The sequence below is a fragment of the Calypte anna genome, chromosome 2 (assembly GCF_003957555.1).
Source record: "Calypte anna isolate BGI_N300 chromosome 2, bCalAnn1_v1.p, whole genome shotgun sequence".
Lineage (NCBI taxonomy): Eukaryota > Metazoa > Chordata > Aves > Apodiformes > Trochilidae > Calypte > Calypte anna.
The window spans coordinates 80,903,939-80,929,048 of NC_044245.1; the positions used below are offsets into that span (position 1 = coordinate 80,903,939).

General features: G+C 40.0%; 2 protein-coding genes across 4 annotated transcripts; both read left to right on the forward strand.

The window, feature by feature from the left end:
- The first annotated feature begins 1,671 nt into the window (after positions 1–1,671).
- C2H7orf57 (chromosome 2 C7orf57 homolog) lies at positions 1,672–10,469 on the forward strand. Of its 2 annotated transcripts, none has more exons than XM_030446254.1 (7): positions 1,672–1,762; positions 2,148–2,346; positions 3,183–3,291; positions 3,442–3,604; positions 6,556–6,671; positions 7,686–7,822; positions 9,162–10,469. In XM_030446254.1, exons 2-7 carry the CDS (start codon positions 2,163–2,165, stop codon positions 9,203–9,205), a joined length of 753 nt encoding a protein of 250 aa, XP_030302114.1. In that variant the 5' UTR covers positions 1,672–1,762; positions 2,148–2,162; the 3' UTR covers positions 9,206–10,469. The 2 variants fall into 2 exon arrangements, with proteins under 2 accessions (XP_030302114.1, XP_030302115.1); XM_030446255.1 differs by having other exon boundaries at positions 1,745–1,862.
- A 3,207-nt stretch (positions 10,470–13,676) lies between these two features.
- Positions 13,677–24,796, forward strand: UPP1 (uridine phosphorylase 1). 2 transcript variants are annotated; one of them, XM_030445490.1, is made up of 9 exons: positions 13,677–13,778; positions 15,136–15,193; positions 16,309–16,373; positions 19,260–19,377; positions 19,871–20,029; positions 21,030–21,144; positions 21,600–21,809; positions 23,220–23,366; positions 24,454–24,796. In XM_030445490.1, the coding sequence occupies exons 2-9, from the start codon at positions 15,146–15,148 to the stop codon at positions 24,591–24,593; spliced, it is 1,002 nt and encodes a 333-aa protein (XP_030301350.1). In that variant the 5' UTR covers positions 13,677–13,778; positions 15,136–15,145; the 3' UTR covers positions 24,594–24,796. The 2 variants fall into 2 exon arrangements, with proteins under 2 accessions (XP_030301350.1, XP_030301351.1); XM_030445491.1 differs by lacking the exon at positions 15,136–15,193.
- The last annotated feature ends 314 nt before the right edge of the window (positions 24,797–25,110 follow it).

The window sequence follows — 25,110 nt, forward strand, 5'->3', positions numbered from 1 at the left end:
TCAGCTCCTCAGTGGTCTGCCTTAGGAAAAAAAACACAAAAGGCTTGATAGTAAGTAGAACAAAAGAGACTTGTTTATGCCTGATGACATGTACACTGTAAGCTTTTTGAGAGCCTCCTGGAACAGGCAGGAAGAGCTTGAGTCTTGCAGAGAGTTATGTGCTGTCTCTTGGCAAATCAAGCTTCAGGAAGTGGGACCCAGCCACCAGAGTGTTTCTTTGGTATTTCCTTGCTTCCCATGGTTTTCCAGCACGCATTTTCCTTCAAACCTCCCTCACTTCCTCTGTACCCAGTCATCATTTGTCTGCATTTATGCCGAGGAAAGGGCCAGTGATAACCCAGCTGCTAGAGGGGAGACACACAGCTGCCTGCAGGCAGCTGACCCTCAGGGCTACAGGCTAAACCTTTTCTTGAGAGGGGTTGGAGAACAGTATCAGCACAAGTACTGATCAGATGGTGGGCAGGAGAAAAAGGCATTCATTACATCCTTTCCATTTCCAAAGAATCCCATTCCACACCCACAGACATGAAGTATGGCCACAGCTTTTCTTGCAACATCTTCTCCGATTGAAGAGTCAATCATGAGCCCTTCATCCCTGACAACGTAGTGCCAATCGCTGCACTACCAAATGCTGCACTGGTGCACTTAGTGAAAACCCCAACACTGAGTTAAGCTTCTGCAGGACTAAGCCAATCCAGACACCAGGAAAGCCAAGCTCAAGACCTGCAGTCCCTACTGCTACTCCTGAGCCTACTGCTGAACTGCCTGGGTACTGCCAGCTTCACCATCCTTTTCCTCGTTGCTTCTCTGTAGCAGAAAAAATGCTCAGGGGAGAGTGGCCCTGGTGCTGCTTGTCCCTGTTATCTTTTGGTGAGTCTTTTCAGAGCTCAGACCTCAGAGTGGTAATGTAGGCAGTATCCAGGGCTCTGTTCTGTCCTGGTCTGTTTCACCTGCTGTCACCAGAGGAGCTCAGCTAATGGCACAGTTTCCAACAGGGGTTTTCCAGTCCCCTCTGCTTCAGAGGAACAGGTGCAGGGGTGAGGAAGGCATCCCAGGAGGGGTAAGCCAGGGCTCTCTTAAGCAGCAGGGGCAGCGGCTAACTTCGCCTACCCCAGGAGGCTGAGAAGATCCTGCATACCATGAAGCCTACTCCAGAGGGAAAAACGTGCTTCTACTGTGGCACCCATGCACATTGCTGGTAATGAAAGATTTGGCAGATATGACTGGTACTAAAACCTTGCTGCCTCAGCCCTCGCCATGCAATTAAAAAATTAATTGGCGTTAATTCATCAAGCTGATTCATAGCAAGCGCAGGCTGCGGTGAGCGAAGCATGGAGCCAAGCCAGCGACACCCGCATCCCCCCCCCCAAATCGCCCGCCGGTGCGGAAGATGGTGCCGCGCCACCATAACGGGGGAAACGGGGCGGGCCCTGGGCTCTCCGTGCGGCCCCACCGCCCCCGTCACCATGGCGACGGACGGGTCTTGCGGCGGTATCCGCGCGGCGGCCGCTGCGCTGTCCCCTGCAGGTCGGGTGTGAGGCGCGGGGGCTTCAGCGGCTCCACCGGAACGCGCTGCCTGTGGCGAGTACCGGCCCGCCAGCAGCCGTTTAACCGGGACTGTTCCGCTCCGCCTCCGCCCTGAGCCTTCCACCCCTCCGAGGTTTCACTTCCCTTTCCGGGAGAAGGGGCTGGGCCGGAGCGGGATTCTCGGCTGTTGCGTCTGTGGGGCTGTCTGCTCGGCGGGAGAGCGGAGGAGCTGCCGGTGAGTAGGGAGGGCTCGCTGGTTCCTTCCTCGGGGTTTTCTGGTGCTGCTCGGTGCTTCCCTGCAAGGAGAGGACCCCCGTGTTTGCGGTTTTCAGTGGGTGAGGAGAAAACTAAGAACCAACGGCTTGAGTGTTTCCTGCGCATTCCTGCTTCTTGCTGCCGTTTGTGTCCTCGGAAATGGTTTATGGCATGCAGATGCGTGGTCCCCTGTGTTTGAACTCTTCACGTGAAAACCTGAATGCTGTTTCAACACTGAGAGCAAGGTGTTGCCTTGTTGCATCTGATCTGCTGGAAATTGCGTCTGCTGTATCGGCCACAACTGCCTGATGAAGGGATGCTAGCGGTTAGCAATTAACGTATTTTTTTCTTTTCTGTTATTGCAGGACGGTAACATCCCCATGGCACTGACACCGCCGGAGGAGTCGGTAGCCTCCAAGGGCACGCTTCCTGCCATGTCCCAGATTCCAGGTCTTTGTGATGTTGAAGAAGATCCCAATGAATTGCCGTCTGGGTGCCACAGGAGGTGGATCAGAGACACTGATTCAGATTACGTCAAGCTGTCAAAGCAAGGAGGCCAACCTGGTGCGTGTCTGTCTCACTTGTTTGTTTTTTCTTTTTTGTTTCTGGTTTTGTCTGTTTTGGTTTTGGGTTTTTTCTTCCTTTTTTTTTCCTTTTTTTTTTTTTTTTTTCTGGCTTTGCTTGAGTGTGATGGCATTGTGATGGCAGAAGAATCCATTTGAATGTTGAAATTAACCTAATTCAAATTAACCTATAAAAAAATTAGTGGTTGAAAATGTGACATAAGAGGTCATCTTGTCAAGACATTCTTCTAGTCTACTGTGTATAGGTACCTTTTAGCAAAATGTGTAGTATTGCACTGTATCTGATCTAAGTAGATGAAGATGGTTTAGCTGCATCTGAGTGAGGTCTTTATAAAATTATGCTTGAGGCTGTTGAAGTAACTGGTGAAAATGATATCACAAAAAAGTGTCATCAGAACACTTGGTAGAGGTTTATATGTGGTTTGTTGTTTTTCTTTTTTTTTTTTTTTGTGATAACATTCAGTTTGTGATAGTGCTGCACATATCCTGTTCTTTATTCAAGGTCGTCTGTGGTTTTGTTCCTAGCTTATTTTCTCTGTTTAAGAAGGAAACCTGAGGGACTTGAGCAGATGCCTTACATGCACTCTTAGAGCAGCACTTTCATATTTCCAGAAATATGAATTAACAGACCACTAGAAACATGTCAAAGCCTTTAGAGCAAGATAAAAAAGGTGCAAGTGGAATGCAGTGCTGCAAGGTTCTGACTGTCCATTGCATAGAGGGAGACAAATGCTTCTTGCTGAATAAAGCAAGCACTTCTTCCTGTAAAACAGCAACCTGAAAACAAAGATAATGCTTTTGTCTTTTGCTCTCAAGACCTACTGAAGCACTGTGCTCATGTGGCAACGGAGTCCTCTCAGTCAACATATGCTGCCCCTGACTGGTACTCACACCGCCCCAAAGCCCCAGCAACTGGTGAGCCACGGTGAGTCTGCTCAGACCCCATGTAACTTCTTGGGTTCTCTTTTCACCTGTTAGTGTTTCAGAATCTGTTTGAACTCAAGTCTAAAATATGCATCCCTTGTGCTAACAAGTGTATCCCTTGTACAAACAAGTGTTAAATCTTTGTCTGCAGGAGCTATGTTTCCTCGATGCCGGATTATATGGTTCACAAAGAGTTCAATGCTGCTGACTATCATGGTGATGCTTATGAGTCAAAAAGAGGGCCTTTTGATTTTGATATGAAGAGTGTCTGGCAGCGGGATGCTGATGACAAGGAGGATGCAGAGAAAAAGAAGGTATAAGCAAGAGGAAATTTGTGACAATGTTTTATAGAGCTTGTGAAGGCACTTCTAGTTGGGCCTGTGGGTTCTTATAGAAGGGAAGATGCAGTCCACCCATGTTTCTGTATTCCAGAAGAAATTTTTATATTTTAGTTACAAAATGTGAGGAAAGACCTCTTTCTCTTAGGTGTTGCAGGTATAGCATATGAAGCAGTCATGTTATATGGTGTGTATGGTTCAGTGTGAATGAAAACAGTTAGTTTATATCTCTTAGGCTTTATTTCCCCTGCGATTCACTCTTGATGAACACAGTTCTTGTTTAGTAATCTGGGAGCAGAAAGAAAGAAGGAGGAAGGAACAGAAGCCTGTTCTGGAAAAGGGGGTTGTTCTGGTATAAAATGCTATTGAGTCCCCAAAGATACTGTACTAGCTGTCTTTTAATGGAAGAAAAAATAAATATAACTCAGGCTATGCTCAGAACAAATCTTTGTCATGATCTTGGGGTTTTGTCCTGGAAATTTATCTCCCATCCACTCTCATCCTTCTGGCCCCTGTCCATTTTAGATGCTGAAGCCTTATGTTTTTTAATATCTTCCATAATCTTGGTTACCTTACTGTGGATGCCCCCTCCCTGGAAATGTTCAAGGACAGGTTGGGTGAGGCTTTGAGAAACCCAATCTAGTGGGAGATGTCCCTGCCTGTGGCAGGAGGATTGGATCTAGCTGATTTTTAAGGTCCCTTCCAATCCTAGCCATTCTATGATTTACCATAGGTCTTTAGAGTATACATGGGAGGTCATCTGGTGCACTTAAACACCAGTACCTCCCTTCTTGAACAGAGGGGTGGATGTTGGAAATTTTAAGAAAAAAGTCCTTAGCCTCTGTAGAGATGAGTAACTAGTGAATATTCTGAATGATGGCTTGTATGGATGGGAATGGCTAATTTCTGAATGAATTTGGAAATGTTTACGTAATCTGTAAAAGTTGAGTTTTGTCTTAAGGTACTAAATCTACCAAATCTTTTTCCTTACGATTAAATGCCTGAGAAAGCAGGTTCTGTGTCTCTTGCTGTAGGTCTGCCTCCACACCACTATCTCTGAAATGGCCAACCTTCACAGTGCCTGTCTTGTACCCTGAAATGTCTCCATTATCTTGAAACATAACATGGCACTTCTTTCATAGCTATTTCATGTATCTCATCTTACAGGAAGTTTCTATCCAATCTTTTAAGAGTACCTTTCTGAAGAGTCTCCAGGCTAGACAATGGAACTACTCCTATCCAACAATCTTGATTTTCGTTTTCTCATTATATATCTTGTATTTTGAAATATAATATAATATATATATATAATATAATGTTTTCCAAAACACCAAAGGCAAATTTCTAAGTAATATTCAGTTTCTTTGTCTGACTACATGATGATACTGCAGCAGCAAACTACCTTAAGTATTACCAAATATATTGAAAATCATTTTCAGTCCAGTCTGGCAAAGCATTTGTTCAGAACAGAGATGTGTGATGCAATTGAGGAGATAAATACCACTTCCTTTGGGACCAGTGCAGAAATGATGTAACCTCTAAGGATACTTGTTTGGAAAACATTGTTCCCAAGTGGGCCTTTGCTCTAGAGCTTTAAGCCTCTATGGCACTTCGTTCTTAAGTATTAGAATTTCTACTGTTTCTCATATTGTGGTTGTCACTGTGTGGAGGACTGGAGATCAGGAGAACCATGTAATGGTTCTCCATGCCCTGGAATGGGTCCTGTAGTTCCTTCCTAATGTCTTAAGTGCAAGGATAATTCACATTCTTGGAATTTTGCAAAGCAGCAAAGACGTGTTAGTGCATGAAGGGTTTAGCCTTTGTGCTCATGGGAAAGTGATGCACTCCTAGCCCAGGTGGAAGCATCCTTTTGCCTAATCATCATGTGGACCAGCCTGGTAAGGTTTGAAATGCTGTGATCTTAAGAAAGAGGCAGGCCTGTGGATGGGTGGGAGGTCTGTTGGAGGTGGTTAGCATCAGATTTAGGCCATCTTCCTGAGGCACAAGTGAGATTACCACTTCAGGTCTGAAGTCATCTCTTTCAGGCACTTGCCTCAAGCATATGTGTATTTATGTATCCATGCATATGTTTGTATGTGCTATAGCAAAAGGCTTACTCATCTGAGGTTGGGATTTTACCTAAGATGAAATGTAATCTAGAATTTTCTCCCTGATTTCAGGGCAGTCAGGATTTCATTCAGGTACTTTTAGCTTCCCATGCTGGAAGCAGGCATCTGTTGTTCTTCATATACCAGCCAGGCAATATACATATCACATTTAATGTTTCTTGAATCTGAGACTGATAAAGGGGTGTGTATGTGTGTATAATAAATTTAGGTAATAATTTTTAGGGTATGTCATTGCTGTGTCTTCACAAAGGGAGAGAATGCTTTAAACCAAGAACTTTTAAAAGATATCCTCTGTAGTTTTCTTTATCTGGGAAACTTGACAGCTGTTAAATAGAGGCTTGGAAAAGTGAAAATGCCTCCTCAGCTATTTGTTAAACACAATTTTGACCTTTTTCTCTTTTAAACATGCAATACAGGACATTTGCTCTAATTAATATACCACAACTGTTTTTTATTATATGGGATGCTTTTATGAAGGAAAAAAAAGTAATTAAACTGGAAAAGAATTTCTGGTCCTACTGACTTCAGTAAGTCTGGAATGTTTTCATACAAAGACATGAGCCCAGATGAGTGTTTGCAACAGAGAAAACAACTTGAGGCTTAATTTTGGGTAGAGGTGTACTGTGAGGAAAAAAGCTTGTGGAGAGCACATTTTGCATAATTGACACAAACAGCTGATCCTTTATACTTCTCTATTTATGGAAATAATATAGATAGTAAAATTTGCAGTCATTTAGGGCCTATAACCTAACCTAACCTTCTTTGTTATTTTTATCATAACTCCTTTTCTTTGTTCAGATTTCTCTAATGCAAGCCAAGCTCCCAGCTGTAAACCCTGAATATTCAAGCAAAATGCCGAATGTTTCTACAAACAAGGAATTCAGTGGGGAAAATAAGCTTTCTTCCCCAGCTGGGTAAGTAATATGCTGATTAAATTAATTAACTTCTGACTGCAGTTATTTGTGCATGCAAGTCATATTGCTGCTTGTCAAAATGCAGAGATTATTGGATACTCGTGTGGATTTGTGGATTTTTACAGCTACTAAACTTGCTATCCTGTTTCTTACTAAAATAGTTTTACAAACAAATAAATGACTAATACTTTCACTCATATAGGAAAGCTATCAAGTACAACTTTGCTTTAGGAAAACTAAGCATACAGTTACATGTCTTAATGGAGCACATTTTATTGTCTTTTATATTAACTAGGTTCTTTGTACTGATGAGCAGATGCAAACTATAATGCACATTGTTAGTTCCATAAGCATAGGGTACAGAGACACAAGTAGGACTACCAATTTAAGAAAACTCAAGCTCCATATAAGGCCAGGCACAGCAAATGTACTGTAATGTAGTGTACTGTAATGAACACCTGGAAAAAATAGACTTTTAAGCAAATTCTTGTATCACTTGTGCTCACAACTCAATTGTTCCTGTGTATTTTATCTTAAAAATCTACTTCACAGTTATCAGTAGTCCAGATATGTTTTAGAATTATGTTAATGATGTAAAAGAAATTATTAGACTGTTTAATGAATTTGTGAGCAACTTTATGTGACACAATTTCACCTTTGTGTGGCACAGGGGTATTATCAGTCTTTTTTACTTACACATTCTTTGTGTGATTTTCCTTTTTCGCTTCTTTGTCTCTACAATCAAAACTGTCTTACAGATGTTAAGTTCCAATCAAGTGGATGGCTTTTCTCATGTAAAATTACTCAGTCGAGTGTATTGGTGTACTTAAGTGGTTTTGTTTGATGTTTTTTTTTCTTCCTTAGATGGCTACAAGAAGAATATGTGTTGAGTTATGAAGAAATAAATTACCCTATAAGGCTATTATGCTTTCTGTGCAAAATAAAATTTTCCTACCTAATTGCCACTTTTGTTTATTTATGCTATTGTTTTCCTTAATATATTTGGATTTACAGGTCTACTCAGAGAAAAGGTGAAGCAGTAAACTTTAGCAAATTAATAAGCAACGGTTATGGGACTGACTGGTTTGAGCAGCATTCTGGACAGGAAAATAAGATTCAAGAAACATCCCAAAATAGTGAGCAGTCTGAAGGTAAAATTATTACTGAATGCTCTTTGTTTTAAAGTGAGTTTGGATCTCAAGGTAACAGCAGAGTGTAGCCTGAATAATTTATGTGGCTCTCTTTGAATGTGATGAAACTTAGTGCATTATCATGCTTATCTTACAAATCCCTATGACCTGCTAAAGAAAGCAGCACTCCTCTTTGTAGACAGGGAGGGCTGGGACTTTTATGGATTTTTTTCATGTTTACAAAATTGCAGAAGTATGCTGTGTGATGTCTTTTTGTAAAATACTGCAGACACAGCTGTCTTCCTGCCTAAATTTAAACATACCATAAAATATTTGTTGCCTGTTTTCTGTGAATAGTCTTTGCACCTAGTATTTTTCTGAAACTCCTGTGACAAACGTCATTGATACTTGTGTTTAAGAAATAGATCACTGTTCATAAAAAATTGTCACAATTCAACTGTGGAGCTTAAACATGCTCTTCCTTAGCACATTCTTTTGTCTTCAAATTCAATTTAACTTTAGTGTGCACTGCCATTTTTCTTTTCCATCACTATGGGTAAAATTAAAGGCTTTGGGATTTTTCAAACCTCAAATTAATTAATTTGGTGATAGATATTTTCTTTAATGTGAAATATGCTTTCAATGGGACATTTGGGATATAAAGAAAGCTGAAGGTTTTTCAGAGTAATCATTATATTGGTTTGGTTGCACTGCTCAGGCATAGAGAACAAAATGATGGGTGTGCTGTAAAGGTGACTGAAAAGTTAGTGTGCTGCATAGTTTCATATATAGATACACCTTATTTTTGAGATTATGTTCCTTCACAAATTTTTAGATAACATGACACCTGCTTTGATTATATTGCCCTCTTTTATCACTCATAGCTATTCTGAGATTGATTCTGTATCTCAATGTAAAATGAGGTATTTTTAATGCTTTTATCAGTATGGCTTCATCCAGACCTTGATCAAGTTTTGACCCTATCCTTTTACAAGTAGGGCTTGTATTTCCTTCCCACTTGGGTTCTCTTGTCTGCTCATTAAAGCAATTGGCAGCATGAGCACCTTGCTCATGCAGATGGAGCTTTCTCTCTTATCTCTTGCCCTGGATAAGTCCAAAATAGATCATACAGCAGATAGAACCCATTGCATATGAAGATCTATAACCCATTTATGTTGGGTTGTAGATTTGTATCATACTACAAAGTTTGTAGGTAGTCAGTCTTCTTAGTTAAAAATCAAAAGTACTTGAATTTGTATGCATATTGATGTGAGAAACTGAGATTTTTAGCTGACTTTTTTATTCTTGTGGTTAAAGTATTAAGAATGTTAATCTTTTAATCTTTTTTTTTTTAATGCAGATTCAGAAGCATCACAGTTGGAATCAGCACCTGCTAGTAACTAGTCGAAGCCATGGTTTCAGGGATGTAATAAGTAACTTAAATGACTACTGGGCAAAGTAACAGCTTATATAGCTTTTATAGTCCACCCTTTACATGTTTGTTGGATTAGTTTTTATAGTTGAACTCATCCCTGAATGAGAAATTAGTTTTCTTTCTAATATAGATAAGCTTCATTGTGCTGGATTACAGCAGACTTTAAAGAACAGCTGTCAGGATGTATTCCTAAACTTTTTTGTTAATACGATAAGTAAATAAAGCAAAGCTGAAGTTCTCTCCTGCACCAGATGAGTGCTCATGTGTTGTGAAATAGATTTACTGTATTGATACTAATTTGCCTAGACATGGCTACAATACTGATATGTCCAAACTAGCAACTTTCTTTCTTTAACTACAGTTATACTCATGACCTGTGCCATAAAGAAAGGTGAAGGGAAACTGTATGGTATGGGGTGAAACATAAATAGAAATAACTGAACTTGTATGGAGACTCACAGTAAAAAGCTATGACAAAATAAAAATAATTTAAAAACCCTATTATCAAAAACCAAGCATGGGTATTTAAAAGCATTTACACTTTTATATACCACTTGTTGACATAGACTGTAAAGTGCTTGCTGTGCTAAACCCTTCAAAATCTATTCCATAAAATGAGAATTCCTGTGTGACTGCAGTACTGCTGACTTGTAGACAATTCTTTCCTCTGTGATGGTCTCCTTGTTTTGTACAAAAATTCTTAAACTAACGTTGAGTTGTTTGATGTGAAAGTCCTCTTAATTTTTTTAATACTTTTTCCTCAGTACTGGAGTATTTGCCTGAAATTGTCGTATTTTTAGGGAATTGTCAGAGGCACAGACAACTGAGATCCTAACTTGGTTATTTAGCACTGTTATTTGGTTTAATGTAGTTGAGCTCTTAGAAGTGTTCATACTGCCAGTTTTCAGATACTTTAAAAATGTACATCAAACTCTGTTGTAAAAATGGTCTCTTTTTACCTTGGTCACCATTAGGTACTATCCACATGCTATTCCTCAAATTCTTATAAGTATGCTAATGTGCCATTAATGTATACTCAGCTTACCTGAGTCAAGCCAAGGAGATGTTTGATGCACTGTCAACCAACTGTGTCATGGATCACAGTCTGAATACCATGAGTTAGAATATTAACAGCCCGCAAAGCAGGTGGAGAACCTTGGAATTTGTGTTTGGGCAGTGAGAATAATAGAGGGCTGCAGCAGAAGCATAACTTACCAGCTGTCCAAGGGACACCAAATGAAAGTAGCATTACAAATCGAAAAATTCCAACTGAATTCAAGGATGGAGATGGTTCCCTGTACCCCAATAATTGTTTTATTCTGAGTCATGCAATTGGCAGTTTTCAAAGTCATCAGCATTTCCATGTAAAAGCAGTGAGAAGCTTCTGTGTCTAGGTTTTTCAGTGTTTGATTTTCAGAGACATGTTGAAGTCAAAAGCTGGGCACTTAATCACAAAATCTAGTCTTGTTTTAAATGCTGAAACATTTATATGAAACATGATATTTAGTTGTATTTTGCTCCATCTCTGACCTGAATACCTATAAGTAATAAGTGAGATAAGTTCTTTTTTTTTTTAATACTCATTGCTTTGCAAGCTCAAAGGTAAAGCGAAATTGAAGTCGTATTTTATGAATTACACCCAATTATACTGAACATGTGAATATTTTAAAAAGAGAATTTGAGATACAGATATAAAAATAACTTGGCGGTTTAGGTACCAAAGAGTAATTTCCCTTTAACATGTAACAATTTAACTGCATGAAAGTCTAGTGGCTGTGTTCACTTTAATGTAACCGAATATTTACTTCATCCATACCATTTATTTCTTCTTAGACTAGACTGAAATATAAGCATGTTTCTAGAGATCAAGGGTATATATATTATTTGTAGCAATGAAAACAAAAATTGAATTGGCCAATGCAATTTCTTAAACATCTAAAATTTCATTGACTTCAGTATTATCTATTTCTTAAATACATATATCTGTGCTGAAAATACAGAATTTGTTTTAATAGCTCCATTTTTTTTCTATAAGCAATTAGCATAATATTCTGGTTTTGCCGTTCTCTGCAGATTGCTTTTTCATAATATAGTTCCATATGCTATAGCCTGGAAAAAAACCTGCAAATGGAAATAGAGAAGTTCAGTTCGTTTTGTCATTCTATTAATAGTTTTAATGATACTAAACATTCAGAATGACTGAAGAATCAAAATGCAGCAAGTAAGTGTCTGAACAACTGCACTAAATTAGTGGATCATTTGACTGTAAAGATGGTCCTTGGTGAGCAGGAAGGAGTATGCTTTTGGTTATAAAAGGACAGATAGCCTTACTGTCCAAAGATGTAAATTTTCATCTACACAATATAAAATCTAAAAAAGAAGGCCAGTTGCACGTTTTGTAATTTATTTTTGTAAGAATCCCAGTATGTAACTGTATTTTTCACCCTTCAAAATAACATTTATGAATATAACAAAATAAATGTTAATGTTACTCTGGACCATAACAACTTGCAGTATCTTTTTCAGTGAAATAAAAAAATAAAACCTAAAAGGTTACAAAACCAAAAAGTTCAAAGCCAACTGAAATTTTAAGAATTTTCTAGAGAGCAAAGGTTACTGCCAGTTATGAGACCCAGAGATGAATTTTTTATTGAATAGTAACCTGATATTCTTTAGTACAAAATAAGTAATTTATATTGATTATTCTCTTAATGCATAGTTGAATAGTGAATAGTTAATACATAGTTGACAAGCCTCCTGGAAGCCAAAGCAGATTTTTCAGTGGACCCTAAGATGAAGGTGTAGGTGGTATTCCTGTTCAAAGGAAGTTTCTCCCACAGAATTAAAATACGGTGCTTATTTTACTTTGTCTTCTACCATAGTTTCAAGTATCCAAGGAACAGAAAATAAGGATGCATTAGGAAGCTGTGTTTCTATTTTTTCCTACTAGAGATTTAAACAAGTTGAAGAGGTGACATTTTTCTTAGTTTGTTGAGCAGTTCCTCTTGTATGCTTCTCATGACTAGAAGAAACACATCTGACTTCTCGAGTCCTCTGCTGAGGGATCTTGATAGACTGGAACACTGGGCTATGATTAATGGGATTAAATCTAACAAGTTGAAATGCCAGGTTCTGCACCTGAGATGGAGTAAAACAGGGCACAAGTATGTTGGGAGAGAAATGGCAGAGAGCAGTCCTGCAGAAAGGGATGTGGGGGTGCTGGGTCACAGCAGGTTCAGTGAGCCAGCAGTGTGCCCTGGCAGCCATATAGGCAAACCCCATCCTGGGGTGCATCAAACACAGCATGGCCAGACGGTCAAAAGTGGTGATTACCCTGATGTATTCAGTGCTGGAGCAGCCTCATCTTGAGTGCAGTGTGTGGCTCTGGTTCCCACAATTTAAGGATGTGAAAGTCCTTGAATGTGTCCAGAAAGGTTTGGAAGGAATGGCCTGTCAGAAGTGCCTAAGGACTCTTGTTTGTCCCGTTTGGAGAAAAGGAGGCTGAGTCCCTCTACAGCTCCCTGATGGGAGGGAAGGGGAGAGGAAGGTGATGAGCTATTTTCCCATGGTATTCAGTGGTACAGTGCCTGGGAACAGTTCAGAGCTGCACCAGGGGAGGTTCAAACTTGACTTTAGGAAACATTTCTGTACTGAGCGTGGTCAAGCCCTAGAATAGGCTTCATAGAGAGATGGTCGATGCCCCAAGCTTCTCAGTGTTACAAAGGCATTTGGACTATGTCCTTAACAATATGCTTTAACTTGGTCAGCCCTGAAGTGGTCCGTGGTCAGGGAGCAGATGATCATCACGGAATTAGCCACGTTGGAAGGGACCTCTGAAATCATCAAGTCCAAATCTTAATCCACTACCACCGAGTGCCACATTCAGTCTCTTTTTAAAAACCTCCAGGGATGGAGATCATTGCAGGTCCCATCCAACTGAGGTAGCAAATCTGTTGGATCATATCCTATCCTGTCCTGTCCTATCCATCGAAAGTCTTCTCTGCACTTTTCCTCACCACACAACAGGGCGAGTAGAGGAAGTGCACTTAAAGACACTCTATACGAACAGACATGTACAAAGATCTCCGTACAACCTACCCTGACCGCAGTCCACAGGGTGGCAACGTGTTTATGTGTATATATGTATTATAAGATTGTCTTGCGAACTCGTACCCTCTAGCAGCAGCTCTCTCGCAGAGGGAGCAGCTCTCCCGCGGGAGCACCGCGTTTGCAGCACACGCGTCCCCTCCCGCACCGCGGTTCATCATCCGCATTCACCACCAAAGAGCCGCAGGATGCCGGGTGGGCCGGGGACCCCGCAGGCCCCGCCGCCCCTGCTGCTGCCGGTACCACCGGACCTCTCCGCGGCGGCGCGCAGGCAGTTAACTGCAGCTGGTACCGCGGACCCCGCCCGGGGCGGAGCGGGGCGGAGCGGTGCCCGCTCGCTGCTGTCGAGAGGTGGCTCGGCCGGCGCGCCCCGTAGTCCGTCCGGTGTAGCGAGAGGCACTCATCGGTTCTCAGCGGTGTTTCCCGCTGCTCCAGGTAAGAGTCGGGCTCCTCCCGACTCGGGAGGTGCGGAGTGAGACGCGGGGGACACCCCCTGCACCGTGCCGTCTTCTCTTGGCTGCCGGGCGGGTGCCGGAGTGCCCGCTGCACCTCACGGCAGCGGCAGCAGCCTCTTCACGGCAACCTCCTCACGGCAGCAACAGCTGCAGCTTCCTCACGGCAGCAGCAGCAGCCTCCTTACGGCAGCCTCCTCACGGCGGCTGCAGCCCCGCTAGCCCGGTGGCGGCGCCCCTGCGGAGTGGGTAGCGGCAGAAACGTGTGTGCTGCCGGGCAGGGAAACGGGGAAGGGGATCCGGAGAAAGTGGTCTTCGGGGGCTGAGGGAAGGGCCGCGGGGGTCTCGTCGGATGGGTCTGTCGGCAGCGCCGTCGTCCCCGAGCTTGCGGGGAGGCTCCTCCGGCTGCGAGGTCGGGGAGATGGTCAGGCAGCGCTGTGGACCCTGAGCGAAGTGAGGCTGCTTGTGCGGTTCCTGGAGGGAAGGCACGGTGTAAAGATCTGTGTTGCGATGACTTCAGTTTTTCTAATGATAGTTCAACACCAAACTCCTAGAGCTTTTCCTTAAAGTTACTATTAACTCAAGTTTTTGTTGGAAAAGAAAAGAAAAAAAAGAGATAGCAAAGGAAATTGATTCTGCGTGAGTTTAAAACATTGGTCGGAGGATTTGCATACTTTAAAGGGGGCTTTGTGCCCTTTCTTGAGCTGAGTCCTGCTGTGAGCACATTATTCTTAAATGTGAGCTTTAGCGTTGGCTGAGGAAGGCTGCTGAAACTTTCGACACGTCCAGAAAATTTCCATTTGTTTGGACTGTGTGAGAATTTTGTAGCTCTGTATTAACTGGCTGCCTGTCAGCTACTACCTGTTTTCCTGAAGGGTCTGCCATGGGAGTTCTTTCTCCTGTCATCTCCTCCTGCCAAAGCATCTCCCTCTGAGCGCCCAGCAGGAGAGGATATGCTGGACCTTTGGACTGTCAGAACTTTGTTCGGATTTTTTTTATTATTTTATTTTTTTTAAATTCATCATCACTTAGGAGATCACAGAATCAAGAAAACTGCTAAAAATCACATGGTTGCTTTACACTGTGAACAGCAGCTAAGTTAATATTGGGTTGTTTGCAGCTATTTATCATCTAGGCACATAAAAATCACTTTGCTTTTTCGTCTTTTCTTCTAATTCCTTCTTATTAGGATTCAGGGTACTGTAGCTTTCTTGGAAAAAATTATGGACACATTTTAACATTGATACCCTGTAGTAACTGACTCTAATTGTATGCTTATATGATACCATAAGGATGCATAGTTGATTCCAAATGTGAGTTCTTTACTTCCTTGAACACAGATTCTCAGACATGTTTAGTACATCTAGTGCATGTGAAGTTCAGGTCTATTTAATGAAGGTTAGTATTTTAAATGGAGAAAACTAATAAGCCTTATAAATTTAAAACATTTCCAGTATTCAGTGGCCTTTAGAAGGCCGACTTTGGGTTTATTTTCTTTGACTTTTCGGTTCTTTCAAAAGTCCCATGTCATGTAATTCTATTGCAAGACTGATTTTTTTCTGTTTCCTTGTAGTGTAATGCTGGTTTTTTGTTTGTTTCTTTGTTTTTTAACATTACAATCCTGTCTTTATTTAATTGGTGTGCTGTCCCTTTGTGAGGGAGGGTAGAGCAAAACTTTTTTATTCCATACTTCCTGTAAGGGCATTCCCGGAAAGCGTCAACTTTGGCACAGAGCCCTAGTCACTTCTGAAAATAATAACAAATGAATCATTCTGTAATCATAATTCTGTTATCATACCAACACCAAAGCTCAGTGATACATTCGCCTATTTAAATGTAAAGAAGAATGCAAAAAGTAGAAGATTTTTTGGTGTAGGTTGGGGTAATGTATTAGGAAAAAAGCTATTTAAAACAGATGATGAACTGGAGCGCTGTGACTTTTTGGGGTCATGTTTAGTTTAGTCTTCCTCATCCTTAGGTTTAGGCAGATAGAAATGCTCTTAAGGTCAGTAGAAAGAGTTTAATGAAGATAATATTATGATTAAGTTGCTTCCTGGACTCCTGTTTCAGGCATATGACAGAAATGATCTTTGGAGACCTTCTGGAGCCAGAAGTGAAAGGGGCTGAAGCTACTCCAGCAGTCACTGTTGCTATGAGAGGTAGAGAAGAAAGAGGATTAGTTAGTGAGCTAGGAGACTTAACCTCTTGCTGCTCTGTGAGCTTGGTTTTGCTTACACCACAGAAAAACAGTGGTGGTGAGAGGGTGGCTGTGTTAGCAAGGGATTAGTTTGGGCTTCAGTGGTTTGAAAGTGGTGATGCCTGGCCATAAAAAACTGGAGATGCTTATTGTGCTGTAGTTTTAAAAGCTGTGGTGTGGCTGGATTATTTTGAGGATTTAATATTCATGTCAGTATCACCTATATAGATTTCCATCACTGTTAATGATGCTTGCTAGCTTCACAGATGAGACTATTCTGATGCACTTATATTTAATTTTTTAAATATAATTCTAGGTAAAAACATACATGGCTCCTGGTGGCTCAAATGAGAAGAAAACTGATGATGAACAGTCTTCAAAGTAAGATTCAGAAATTAATGCTCTTGTCCAAGTTTACACTTAACATCTTCCACAAACTCATTTAGATTAAGACAGACTTTATGATATAAATATTGAGTGCAACATCAAGGATATAGTAGATGCTAGTGTGACAAATGGAGGTTTTATCTACTATAACTAAGTCTACACAGAGTGCTTTGCTGGCTAGCCATTTTCATTTGTCATGACAATAAATTTTTCCATGCATAGGTGATGTTTTTATTTTTTTTTCTTACTCTTGTGCATTTCTGAAATATTGGCATTTGTTGCTTCATATAGACAGACTTACCTGCTTCAAGAATTTGAACAGATATTCTTATCTGTTTCTCTAATCCTTATTTTAAGTTTATTTTAGTAAAACTATGCACATATATGTAGTTCTCAGATACTTCTTTGTTTATTTAAACCCTCAGAAGTTGTAGTTGCTTTACCACAGTATAAAGGGAATAAATTGTCAGCTCTTCAGAGTTGCAAGCCAAATATTTTTATCAGGCAAACTTTGTCTCTACTGTAAACTTATGGCATTGGTCCTAGGTTCACAGAGTAATATGCTTACTTTTATTGCCCATTTCATCCCAGGGTCTAAGTCTGCAATTAGATCTGGATGCTCAGATAACCACCACAAGTTAATAACAGCCCCTAGCTGTGGTGAGGTGGTGGGTTGAAGGTTGTTGCTGATAGGGTTTTAGGTGAAAAAAGTGAAACATGGTCACTGCTGAGAAAGGAAGCTGTATTTATGCCAGGCATGAGGACAATGGCATTGGCACATACCACACTAATTTCCCTTTGCTTTTACTAAGGGCCTCACCTTTTTTCAGTCAATTTCCTGGAGAGAAGCTTCTGTTGCTGATATTCTTATAAAGAAGGAAATAGTTTTTGCTTGCTGTAGAACAAACTGTGAAGTGATTTAAAATCGTATCCTCTTTATAAGTAAAAGCCATTCTAATAAACATCAACACAACTATTTGATCTCTATTAGTTAGTGGTCCATGAAAATGGGTAGAGGGTCCCACAAAACCAAACAGGAATCATTCAGAGGAGGCAACCTGGGCATTCTGTTCATGTGAGCTGGCAAAACCCTAGGCTGTCTGTCATTTTCTTAAGAGCCATAAAACTGCTCTTTATTTCACCTGGACTCAAAGAGGTCTCTTGGAGAGAAGAGTAAAGGCAAAAAAACAAATAAAAAAACAAATTAAAAAAACCAAGTAAACCAAAGCCTTTATATCTACCACAGGTGGGATTATTATGAAGAGAGGGAAGTGGGGCATGTGAGAGATGGAAAGGAATTACTTCTAAAGGAGCTAATGAATGAATGACTTGGTTGGGCTGCTGTTTTTAGTTGCTGAAGGTGTAGTCTGTGCTGTGCAAGAACAAATAGGGTGGCTTGTGATGATACTTCTTTTCTGTGCTTATGCAGCCACTGTTGGATAGTTAGTGACCTTGGAGAGAGAATTTCAAGAGCAGAAAACATTGTTATACTCAGAATATTGGGGTTGCAACTATTTTCTTTGCTTCCTGAGGAACAGTTCACTGACCTCATAATTGGTATCCAGGCTACTTAGTCTTCTGAAGGTAACCAATACATTTTGCACAGAGAAGACATAGGGCACTGCCTTTCTTAAGAACCATTAGAAGACAGACAAGATAATATAAAACAGCTAAAGCAGCACCAAACACCTATGTTTAGGCTTTAGAGTTGTTCCTGCAAAGTCTTAATACATTTTTTGCATAAACTCCAGGCAAATTCTTTTGTATGTGTCCTCTGACAAAGTAATTTGAAATTGCTGAGCCATGCTCTGACTGCAGTGAGCCTTCATTAACTATTAAGTAATCTTCTTGTGTCTGGAAGATATTTATTACTTGATTTCATCTCTCAGAAACTACTTTGAAGTATTGGCCAGTATTTTGCTTAAGCTTGTGATTATTGACTAAGCTTTCCTACCTGTTTCAATTGAACTTAAAACTTCAGGCACAGAAGGCAGACTCTTTATGACTCATTAAACTAGCTTGGTTACTCCACTACCAAATATTCCATGAAGGCAATCCCACATGCTAACTAGTTTACTTTTGCCTCCTTGCCCTGTCATTTCCTGGTTCTTCAGAAAGAATTTTTTTTTTCAAGCTGTATCACTTCCTTACAGGAAGCAACTTAAGAGGAAGCTAATTCTTTTTACCTCTTCCTCTCTCCCCTTTCCTTGAATTCTTTTTTTTCTCCTCCATGGTTTTCTTTTTGCTCCAGGTTTCCATTTGCCTCTTTCCTATTTCAGATACCCTGTTCTCTTATTAGTAGTCTCATGACATAGACTTTTAGCCTCCTAGGTGGATGACAGAGTTACAGGAAGCCTAATCCCCTTTGAGCATATATAGAGCCCAAGTTTTCTATCTATAAAGCCCAAATCTTCCTACCTCTCACAGCTGTCTGGGAGGATCGGTCAAAACACAGATGTCAAGTTTGGTTTTCTGTTTTGCTAGAGGTTGTCTGTGTAGTAAGGTGAATATTCCTGGGTTCTGTTCCCATTGTTCTGCTCACTATAAAGACCCCCTCTGATTCACAGCATTAATGTTGTTGAAGGTAAAGGTTGCAGTATTACAAGTGTGTCCTGCCATCTGGGGTTTTCTTCAAAAATTTTATGTTGTGCGATGAATGGAATGTTAGATACCACATATGATTTATTACCAGACATAAGGTAGTCATGAAACTTAGCATTTCCTTAATGCAATGGACGAGTAACCAAAATAACGTTGTGCAGTCAGACTTAGGTGTGACATTTCCCAACTTTTACATCTTGAGTCTGCAAAATTAGCATCTCCTCAGTGCTGGTGTTTTGTGTATGCTATGTATGTTTCACAATGCTGCTGTCCTGGCAGAGAGAATTTTATCCACCTCTGCAACCCTCACCTGGAGAAAATGAAAGAGGACATCCTGTACCATTTTGCTCTTGGGACTGGCACACATGATTTTCCAGCATTGTTTGGAGATGTAAAGGTAAGACATTTTGTTTCATTCACCAAGCCTAAGTTTTTGTGCAGAAGGTGGAAGTGTAGCCATCTTCAATAAAAGACTAAATCTGTAAGTATATCACCAATTGAGGAATGAATAGAGAGGGGTAAGATTTTGTGGGTTCTTGTCAATGTCAAGCAAAATTGAGGTAATTGTTTCTGTCTGTCTTTATCTAGTAAAGAGGCAAATTCTGCAAAAGTTCAGTTAGAACTCTCTTTTGGTGGGGGCCTTCAAGCCATTATCGGTCTTTTACTAATTTCATCAGGATGAAGACATTTGAATGCTATATTGAAAGGTTGGATTTTTTTCCCCATAATTTTTCTTCATGGCCTTTTAGAGTGATTATGACAAGAGCCATGTCTGAAAATAGCGTTGTGTTAACCGAAGGTGTTTACATCCTCATGTTGAACTTTTGCTTGTTCTTTGATATACCGAATTAGGCAATTCATTTTGTTTTGTTTGCTACTGTCCACCCCAGTTTGTATGTGTTGGAGGAAGCCCTTCACGGATGAAAGCTTTTATTGCCTACATAGCTGAAGAACTGGGGCTTGGAAGTCCTGGTCATGACTACCCCAACATCTGTGCAGGAACTGACCGCTATGCCATGTACAAAGTGGGACCGGTTTTGTCAGTCAGTGTAAGTACCTCACTTAATCAGATACAGGACACAGTTCAATGATGCTGTTTAAAGCAGAAAATCTCAATGCAGATTTCTTTCAAACACTTAGTAGACAGAGTCAGGTTTTTAAGTGCGTTTCAGCCATGCTCAATGTAGTGCATTCAGCTAATCAAGAATTCCTTATTAGCCCTTTCTTGTAAGAGGGTCTCTGAGACCTTAATTCCTTTCTTGACTCCCTTTTCCTCAGTGTACCTTAGTGTTGGAGGAATGGCCTTTTAAATTGTTTGAACAGACCTACTGTTGCCTTGTCCCTGTTCTGTATCCTGAGTAGTAGGGAAAAAAGAGTCACTGAATGCATGTGGAGTACTGGAAAAAATGACTGTGTCATGTCCAGAGCTGAGTGTCATTTTCAAATGTGCTAATGTAACTTAAGAGAACCATTCCATGGGCCTTGTGCTGCCAACTCATGTATGCATTTAAAATTCATGCCTTTCATTTGTAGAAATTATTACATGCTTCAAGTGCAATTGCATAACTGTAGTATCATGCTGCACTCTTTAGAATTGTAATTATCTCATGATCATGCAAGCTATGGTGGGCTTTTATTTGCTGAGCTTTGTGACTAAGCCACAATGTCTGTGTTTTGGAAAGAATTAGCTTAACTATTCACTGGCACTTCAGGTTGGTAAGAAAAAGTGGGTTTTTCTTGTATTTCAGAAATGCCCTGTGAAATGCATTTTTCAGCTATTGAGAAAGGACACTGCTTATACTTCTGAGAATGTGAATATTTTATAATGCATGATCATTACAAATAAACTACTTCATCCATAGTCTACCAAAAGCAGTGGGAGTTTTTCTGTTTACCTGCAGCAAGCTTTGTCAGCCCATAGATTGTAGTTTTTGTGGATGAGAGGTGAAATTTGGAAACAAATATCAGGAAGGAGATAATGTGCAGCTCTTTCTTGCTTATGTATAGTGCATTGCCAATGTCAAATGTGAATTTCTGCTTTCATTTCAGCATGGTATGGGCATTCCTTCGATTTCAATCATGTTGCACGAGCTGATTAAACTGTTGTATCATGCCAAGTGTTCCAACATAACCATTATTCGCATTGGCACCTCTGGTGGAATAGGTATTTCCCCTCTTACTTTCTTTTTTTTCTTCAAACCAAAACATCTTTGTAGGACAGTAAAGCATCTCTCTGCAAGTAAGTGATTATTAGTCAGAATAGTTTCCCACAGGACATGAATTGTTTTGTTTCTGTAATTTTGAAAGAAAAGGCAGTATCTGCCCCTGGATAGAGAATATACACTTAAGAAATCTGACAATGTGAGGAGGACAGTTCTGTCCTGTATAAAAAGTGTGAGATAAGAAAGTATATATAGTGAAAAAGGAAAAATTTAATTCTTTCAGAAATTATTTATAATCACAAATGGAAGCAGCCAGACATGTGCAAAAAATTCTCTTGCTGAATTCAGGGCCAAAATTGTCACCTTTAAAAGAAGCAGGGTTGGGTCAAGATACACTTTTTATGTGTGTGGAAAGAGCTCTAGCTGCATTGTAACACTCTCTCTATTTTTACTGCAGGTCTGGAGCCAGGCTCAGTGGTTATAACTAGGCAGTCTGTAGATGCCACCTTCAAACCTCAGTTTGAACAGGTTGTTCTGGGGAAGACTGTAATCCGCAGTACAAACCTGGATGAACAGCTTGCTAAGGAGCTGATGCAGTGCAGTAATGAAATCAGACAGTTCAATACAGTCATTGGAAATACTATGTGCACTTTGGATTTCTATGAAGGTAAGGCTGGCAACAGACTTACAGAAGTATATAGGTAAACAGCAATAGATAAATAATAGAATTGGATTGGAAGGGACCTTAAAGATCATCTAGTTCCAGCCCCCCTGCCATGGCCAGGGACACCTCCCACTAGACCAGGTTGCTCAGAGCTCCATCTGACCTGGCCTTGAATATTGCCAAAGTGGGGGCATCCACAGCCTCTCTAGGACACCCGTTCCAGCATCTCATCACCCTCACAGTAACTAATTTTCTTCTAATACCTAGCCTAAATCTCACCTCTTCTAGTTAAAATCCATTCCCCTCTGTCCTATCACTACATGTCCTTGTATGCTTTTCATGTATTTGTCAGTTAGGTATGTTTGACACAAAAATTCTGTAATTTACTGAGGCATTCTAGAAGATTAAATGAGTGAGAATTATATGTTCTGAGCAAAGCAGTGTCAGACAACCAAAGACAGTATTTTGCTGAGCTATGACAATGCTGCTATGTAGGAGGGGCAAACTTCCAAGTCTTGCATATAAACATAAGGGCATTCTGGTGCATTTTCTGACCTCCCTCCAAGTCTATTTACAAGCATCTTTCTAATCTTGTGAGGACAGAGTGTAGATGGCACCTGATATTAATGTCTCTGGATGTTACTGAATAGGTGACTAAGGGGGCAATGCAGAAGGGAACAGATGGTCTTCAAAGTAGTGCTCGAGCTTGGTCAGAAGCAGGCACAGTCAGTTTATTAATCTCCTCAGTCACCAATCAGAGGTGCAAGCTACACTAAAAAAGCATGTCGGAAATGTTTTCAGCTCATACTGCTAAACCAAAGCAGGCTCAAGGGCAATAAATTAAGAGTACATCTCCTGAAAACAAAATATACTGAGTAAAACACTGTAATTTAACTTTACTGTACAAAACCTGCTACTCTTTTGTCTGTAGGTGTTATTCTTAAATAATTTGAATAAACTATTTTTCTTGAAATACTGTAATAGCATTAGCTAGTTACCTCAAGAGACTCTATATCTCACCTTAAAGAATATGTAAGTAATGTTCATTGTTTTAAGTTAGCATCAGGAAAACATTTTTGATCCTGGCAGGTTTTCTAGACAATTGTTAAACATATTAAAAATACAGCACTTCCATGCAGTTTAAAGTTTATTGCTCAGTTTTGATGTGTGCTGCACACGTGGGAAACTACTACTTTTATTTTTCCATTTATGAATTGGAGAATTTAAGCTCAAGACCAATTAAAGTATAAGTAATTTGTAGGAGTTCTAGCAACAGCCAAGAACAACTTTGTCCAATTTGTCTTGTAAAAACTGGATATTGAATGTGGGAAACTGCAATAATTGGGGGGGGTTAGACACTGAATTTGTTCTGTGACTTCATCACATCAAAATTTCTACAAAATTACTTCATAGGACAGGGGAGGTTGGATGGTGCAATCTGCTTATATAATGAAGAGGAGAAACTGCAGTATTTGAAGGAAGCTTATGATGCTGGCATCAGAAACATAGAGATGGAATCTTCTGTATTTGCTGCAATGTGTAATCTCAGTGGTGTCAAAGGTAAACTAACTTAAGATCACTTCTTTCAAGCTATGAGAGTTTTCTGCATTGCAGGGGGTGTGTGGTAAAAGCTACAACTGTGGTGTTAACATATCTGCATGTAAAAAAAACCAGTTCTGGTTATAGATTTCTTGGTATGATTTTTTGATTCGTGTCATATGTATTCACGATTTATGCAAAATTCCTCACATAGTTCTTAAGCTGTTTAGTTCTGTCATTGCTATTTCAGCCTGAGGCAAGCATGTAAATAATTAAAGTACCTAATTACCTTCTAGCATTAATTAGTTTTCTTCAGTTGGGTTTTGAAGTTTCCAGGAAGAAACTGGTTAATTTAAGCAACTGAGTGATTCTCATATACATAAAACTATAATAGCTTTCTATACTTCCACATAAATTGAAAGTACAAGTATTTTGTGTAGACTTATGGCTTTAATTCTCAAACAGTTGGAGATTTTTTATAGCATCATGAATAAACCATTCCTATTCATAAAAAAGGGTTGTTAATTTTTATTTTACAGAAGCTAACTCATTTTCAGTAGAGATTAGAGCAATTACAAAAAAGCAATTACAAATCATGTAATAGAGTGCCTTTTTACTCAGCATGTTAACTGTAGTCTCTCACTTCCCTTGGCAAGGAATTTACAATTTAAACAACTAATGTTTCTCAAACTACTTTAAACCCAAGGACAAAATGAAGAAAAATAAGGCCAACAGCTGCATCAAACATCCGCAGTACTTACTGACTTAAGAGTGATTAAAAACCCAACTTGTTCTATCACTGAGCCATTAAGAAGCTTGGTCCTTTCTGCTGCCCTTACTTTGTAGGTCTGTAACGGGTATTACTGTTTGTTCTTTGCAAAGTGTCTCTAGCAGAAACCCAAGATAAAGAAGAGTGTTGCCTTAAACTACTTGTAACTCTTTTTATGTCACCCACAGCATGCTATAATCCCCTAGCATTTTATGGTACTGTCCATTTTTTTGTTGTTTATCTTGTAATTTTTCTAGCTGTTTGTTCAAATGTTTATGCTTTTGGACTGTGGAAGTGCCAGAATTTCTTTCCTAATTAATGCTGTCTTTTAATTTCTAGCTGCTGTAGTGTGTGTCACTCTTCTGGATCGTCTTGAAAGGGATCAGATTAATAGCTCACATGATGTACTTGCTGAGTATCATCAGAGGCCGCAGAAACTGGTGGGATATTTCATTAAGAAAAGTCTTGGGAAAGTATGAAATACCCACCTTTCAACTAGAAGAAGCAGAAACTGGAAACAATGATACAAACACTGAAAAAGGAAGGCATGACTCTTGCAAATTGGCAACCGCCCATGAGGATTACTCTCCTTAAATTTGATGAATTTTTAACTTGAGAACAGATAAAAGGATAAAATATTGGATTTTTTTATTTAGTAATTTAGTCTTTCTCTAATTTTAAAACCACACTTTCTCATTTATGCTTGAAATATACAGTGATTGTAAGTTTTCAGAGAAAGACTTCTCCCTGAAACTTGATGGAAGGAGTTGGGTAGGAATGGCTCCACATTTGTTTGAACTGTTCCCCCCAAATTAAAAAAAAAAAATTTAAAAAATAATGTAAAAAACCCAACCAAACAAAAAGAACTATGCTTAGTGCTTGCACTAACATTACACAAAGCCCTTTGAGGTCCCTTGGGAAACAAACAACAAAGCACATTGTTGCTCTGCAACCTCCTGTTCCTGGAACAGCATCAAGAAGAAAAAAAGAATGTCA

Bases quoted from the DNA above. Each gene is read 5' to 3' on its own strand.
- C2H7orf57 (XM_030446254.1), top strand. From the start codon at position 2,163: ATGGCACTGACACCGCCGGAGGAGTCGGTAGCCTCCAAGGGCACGCTT. The intron at 3,292-3,441 runs GTGAGTCTGCTC...CTTTGTCTGCAG, and splicing joins CCAGCAACTGGTGAGCCACG to GAGCTATGTTTCCTCGATGC. The intron at 3,605-6,555 runs GTATAAGCAAGA...TTCTTTGTTCAG, and splicing joins AGGATGCAGAGAAAAAGAAG to ATTTCTCTAATGCAAGCCAA.
- UPP1 (XM_030445490.1), top strand. From the start codon at position 15,146: ATGTTTAGTACATCTAGTGCATGTGAAGTTCAGGTCTATTTAATGAAG. The intron at 15,194-16,308 runs GTTAGTATTTTA...ATATAATTCTAG, and splicing joins TTCAGGTCTATTTAATGAAG to GTAAAAACATACATGGCTCC. The intron at 20,030-21,029 runs GTAAGTACCTCA...CTTTCATTTCAG, and splicing joins GACCGGTTTTGTCAGTCAGT to CATGGTATGGGCATTCCTTC.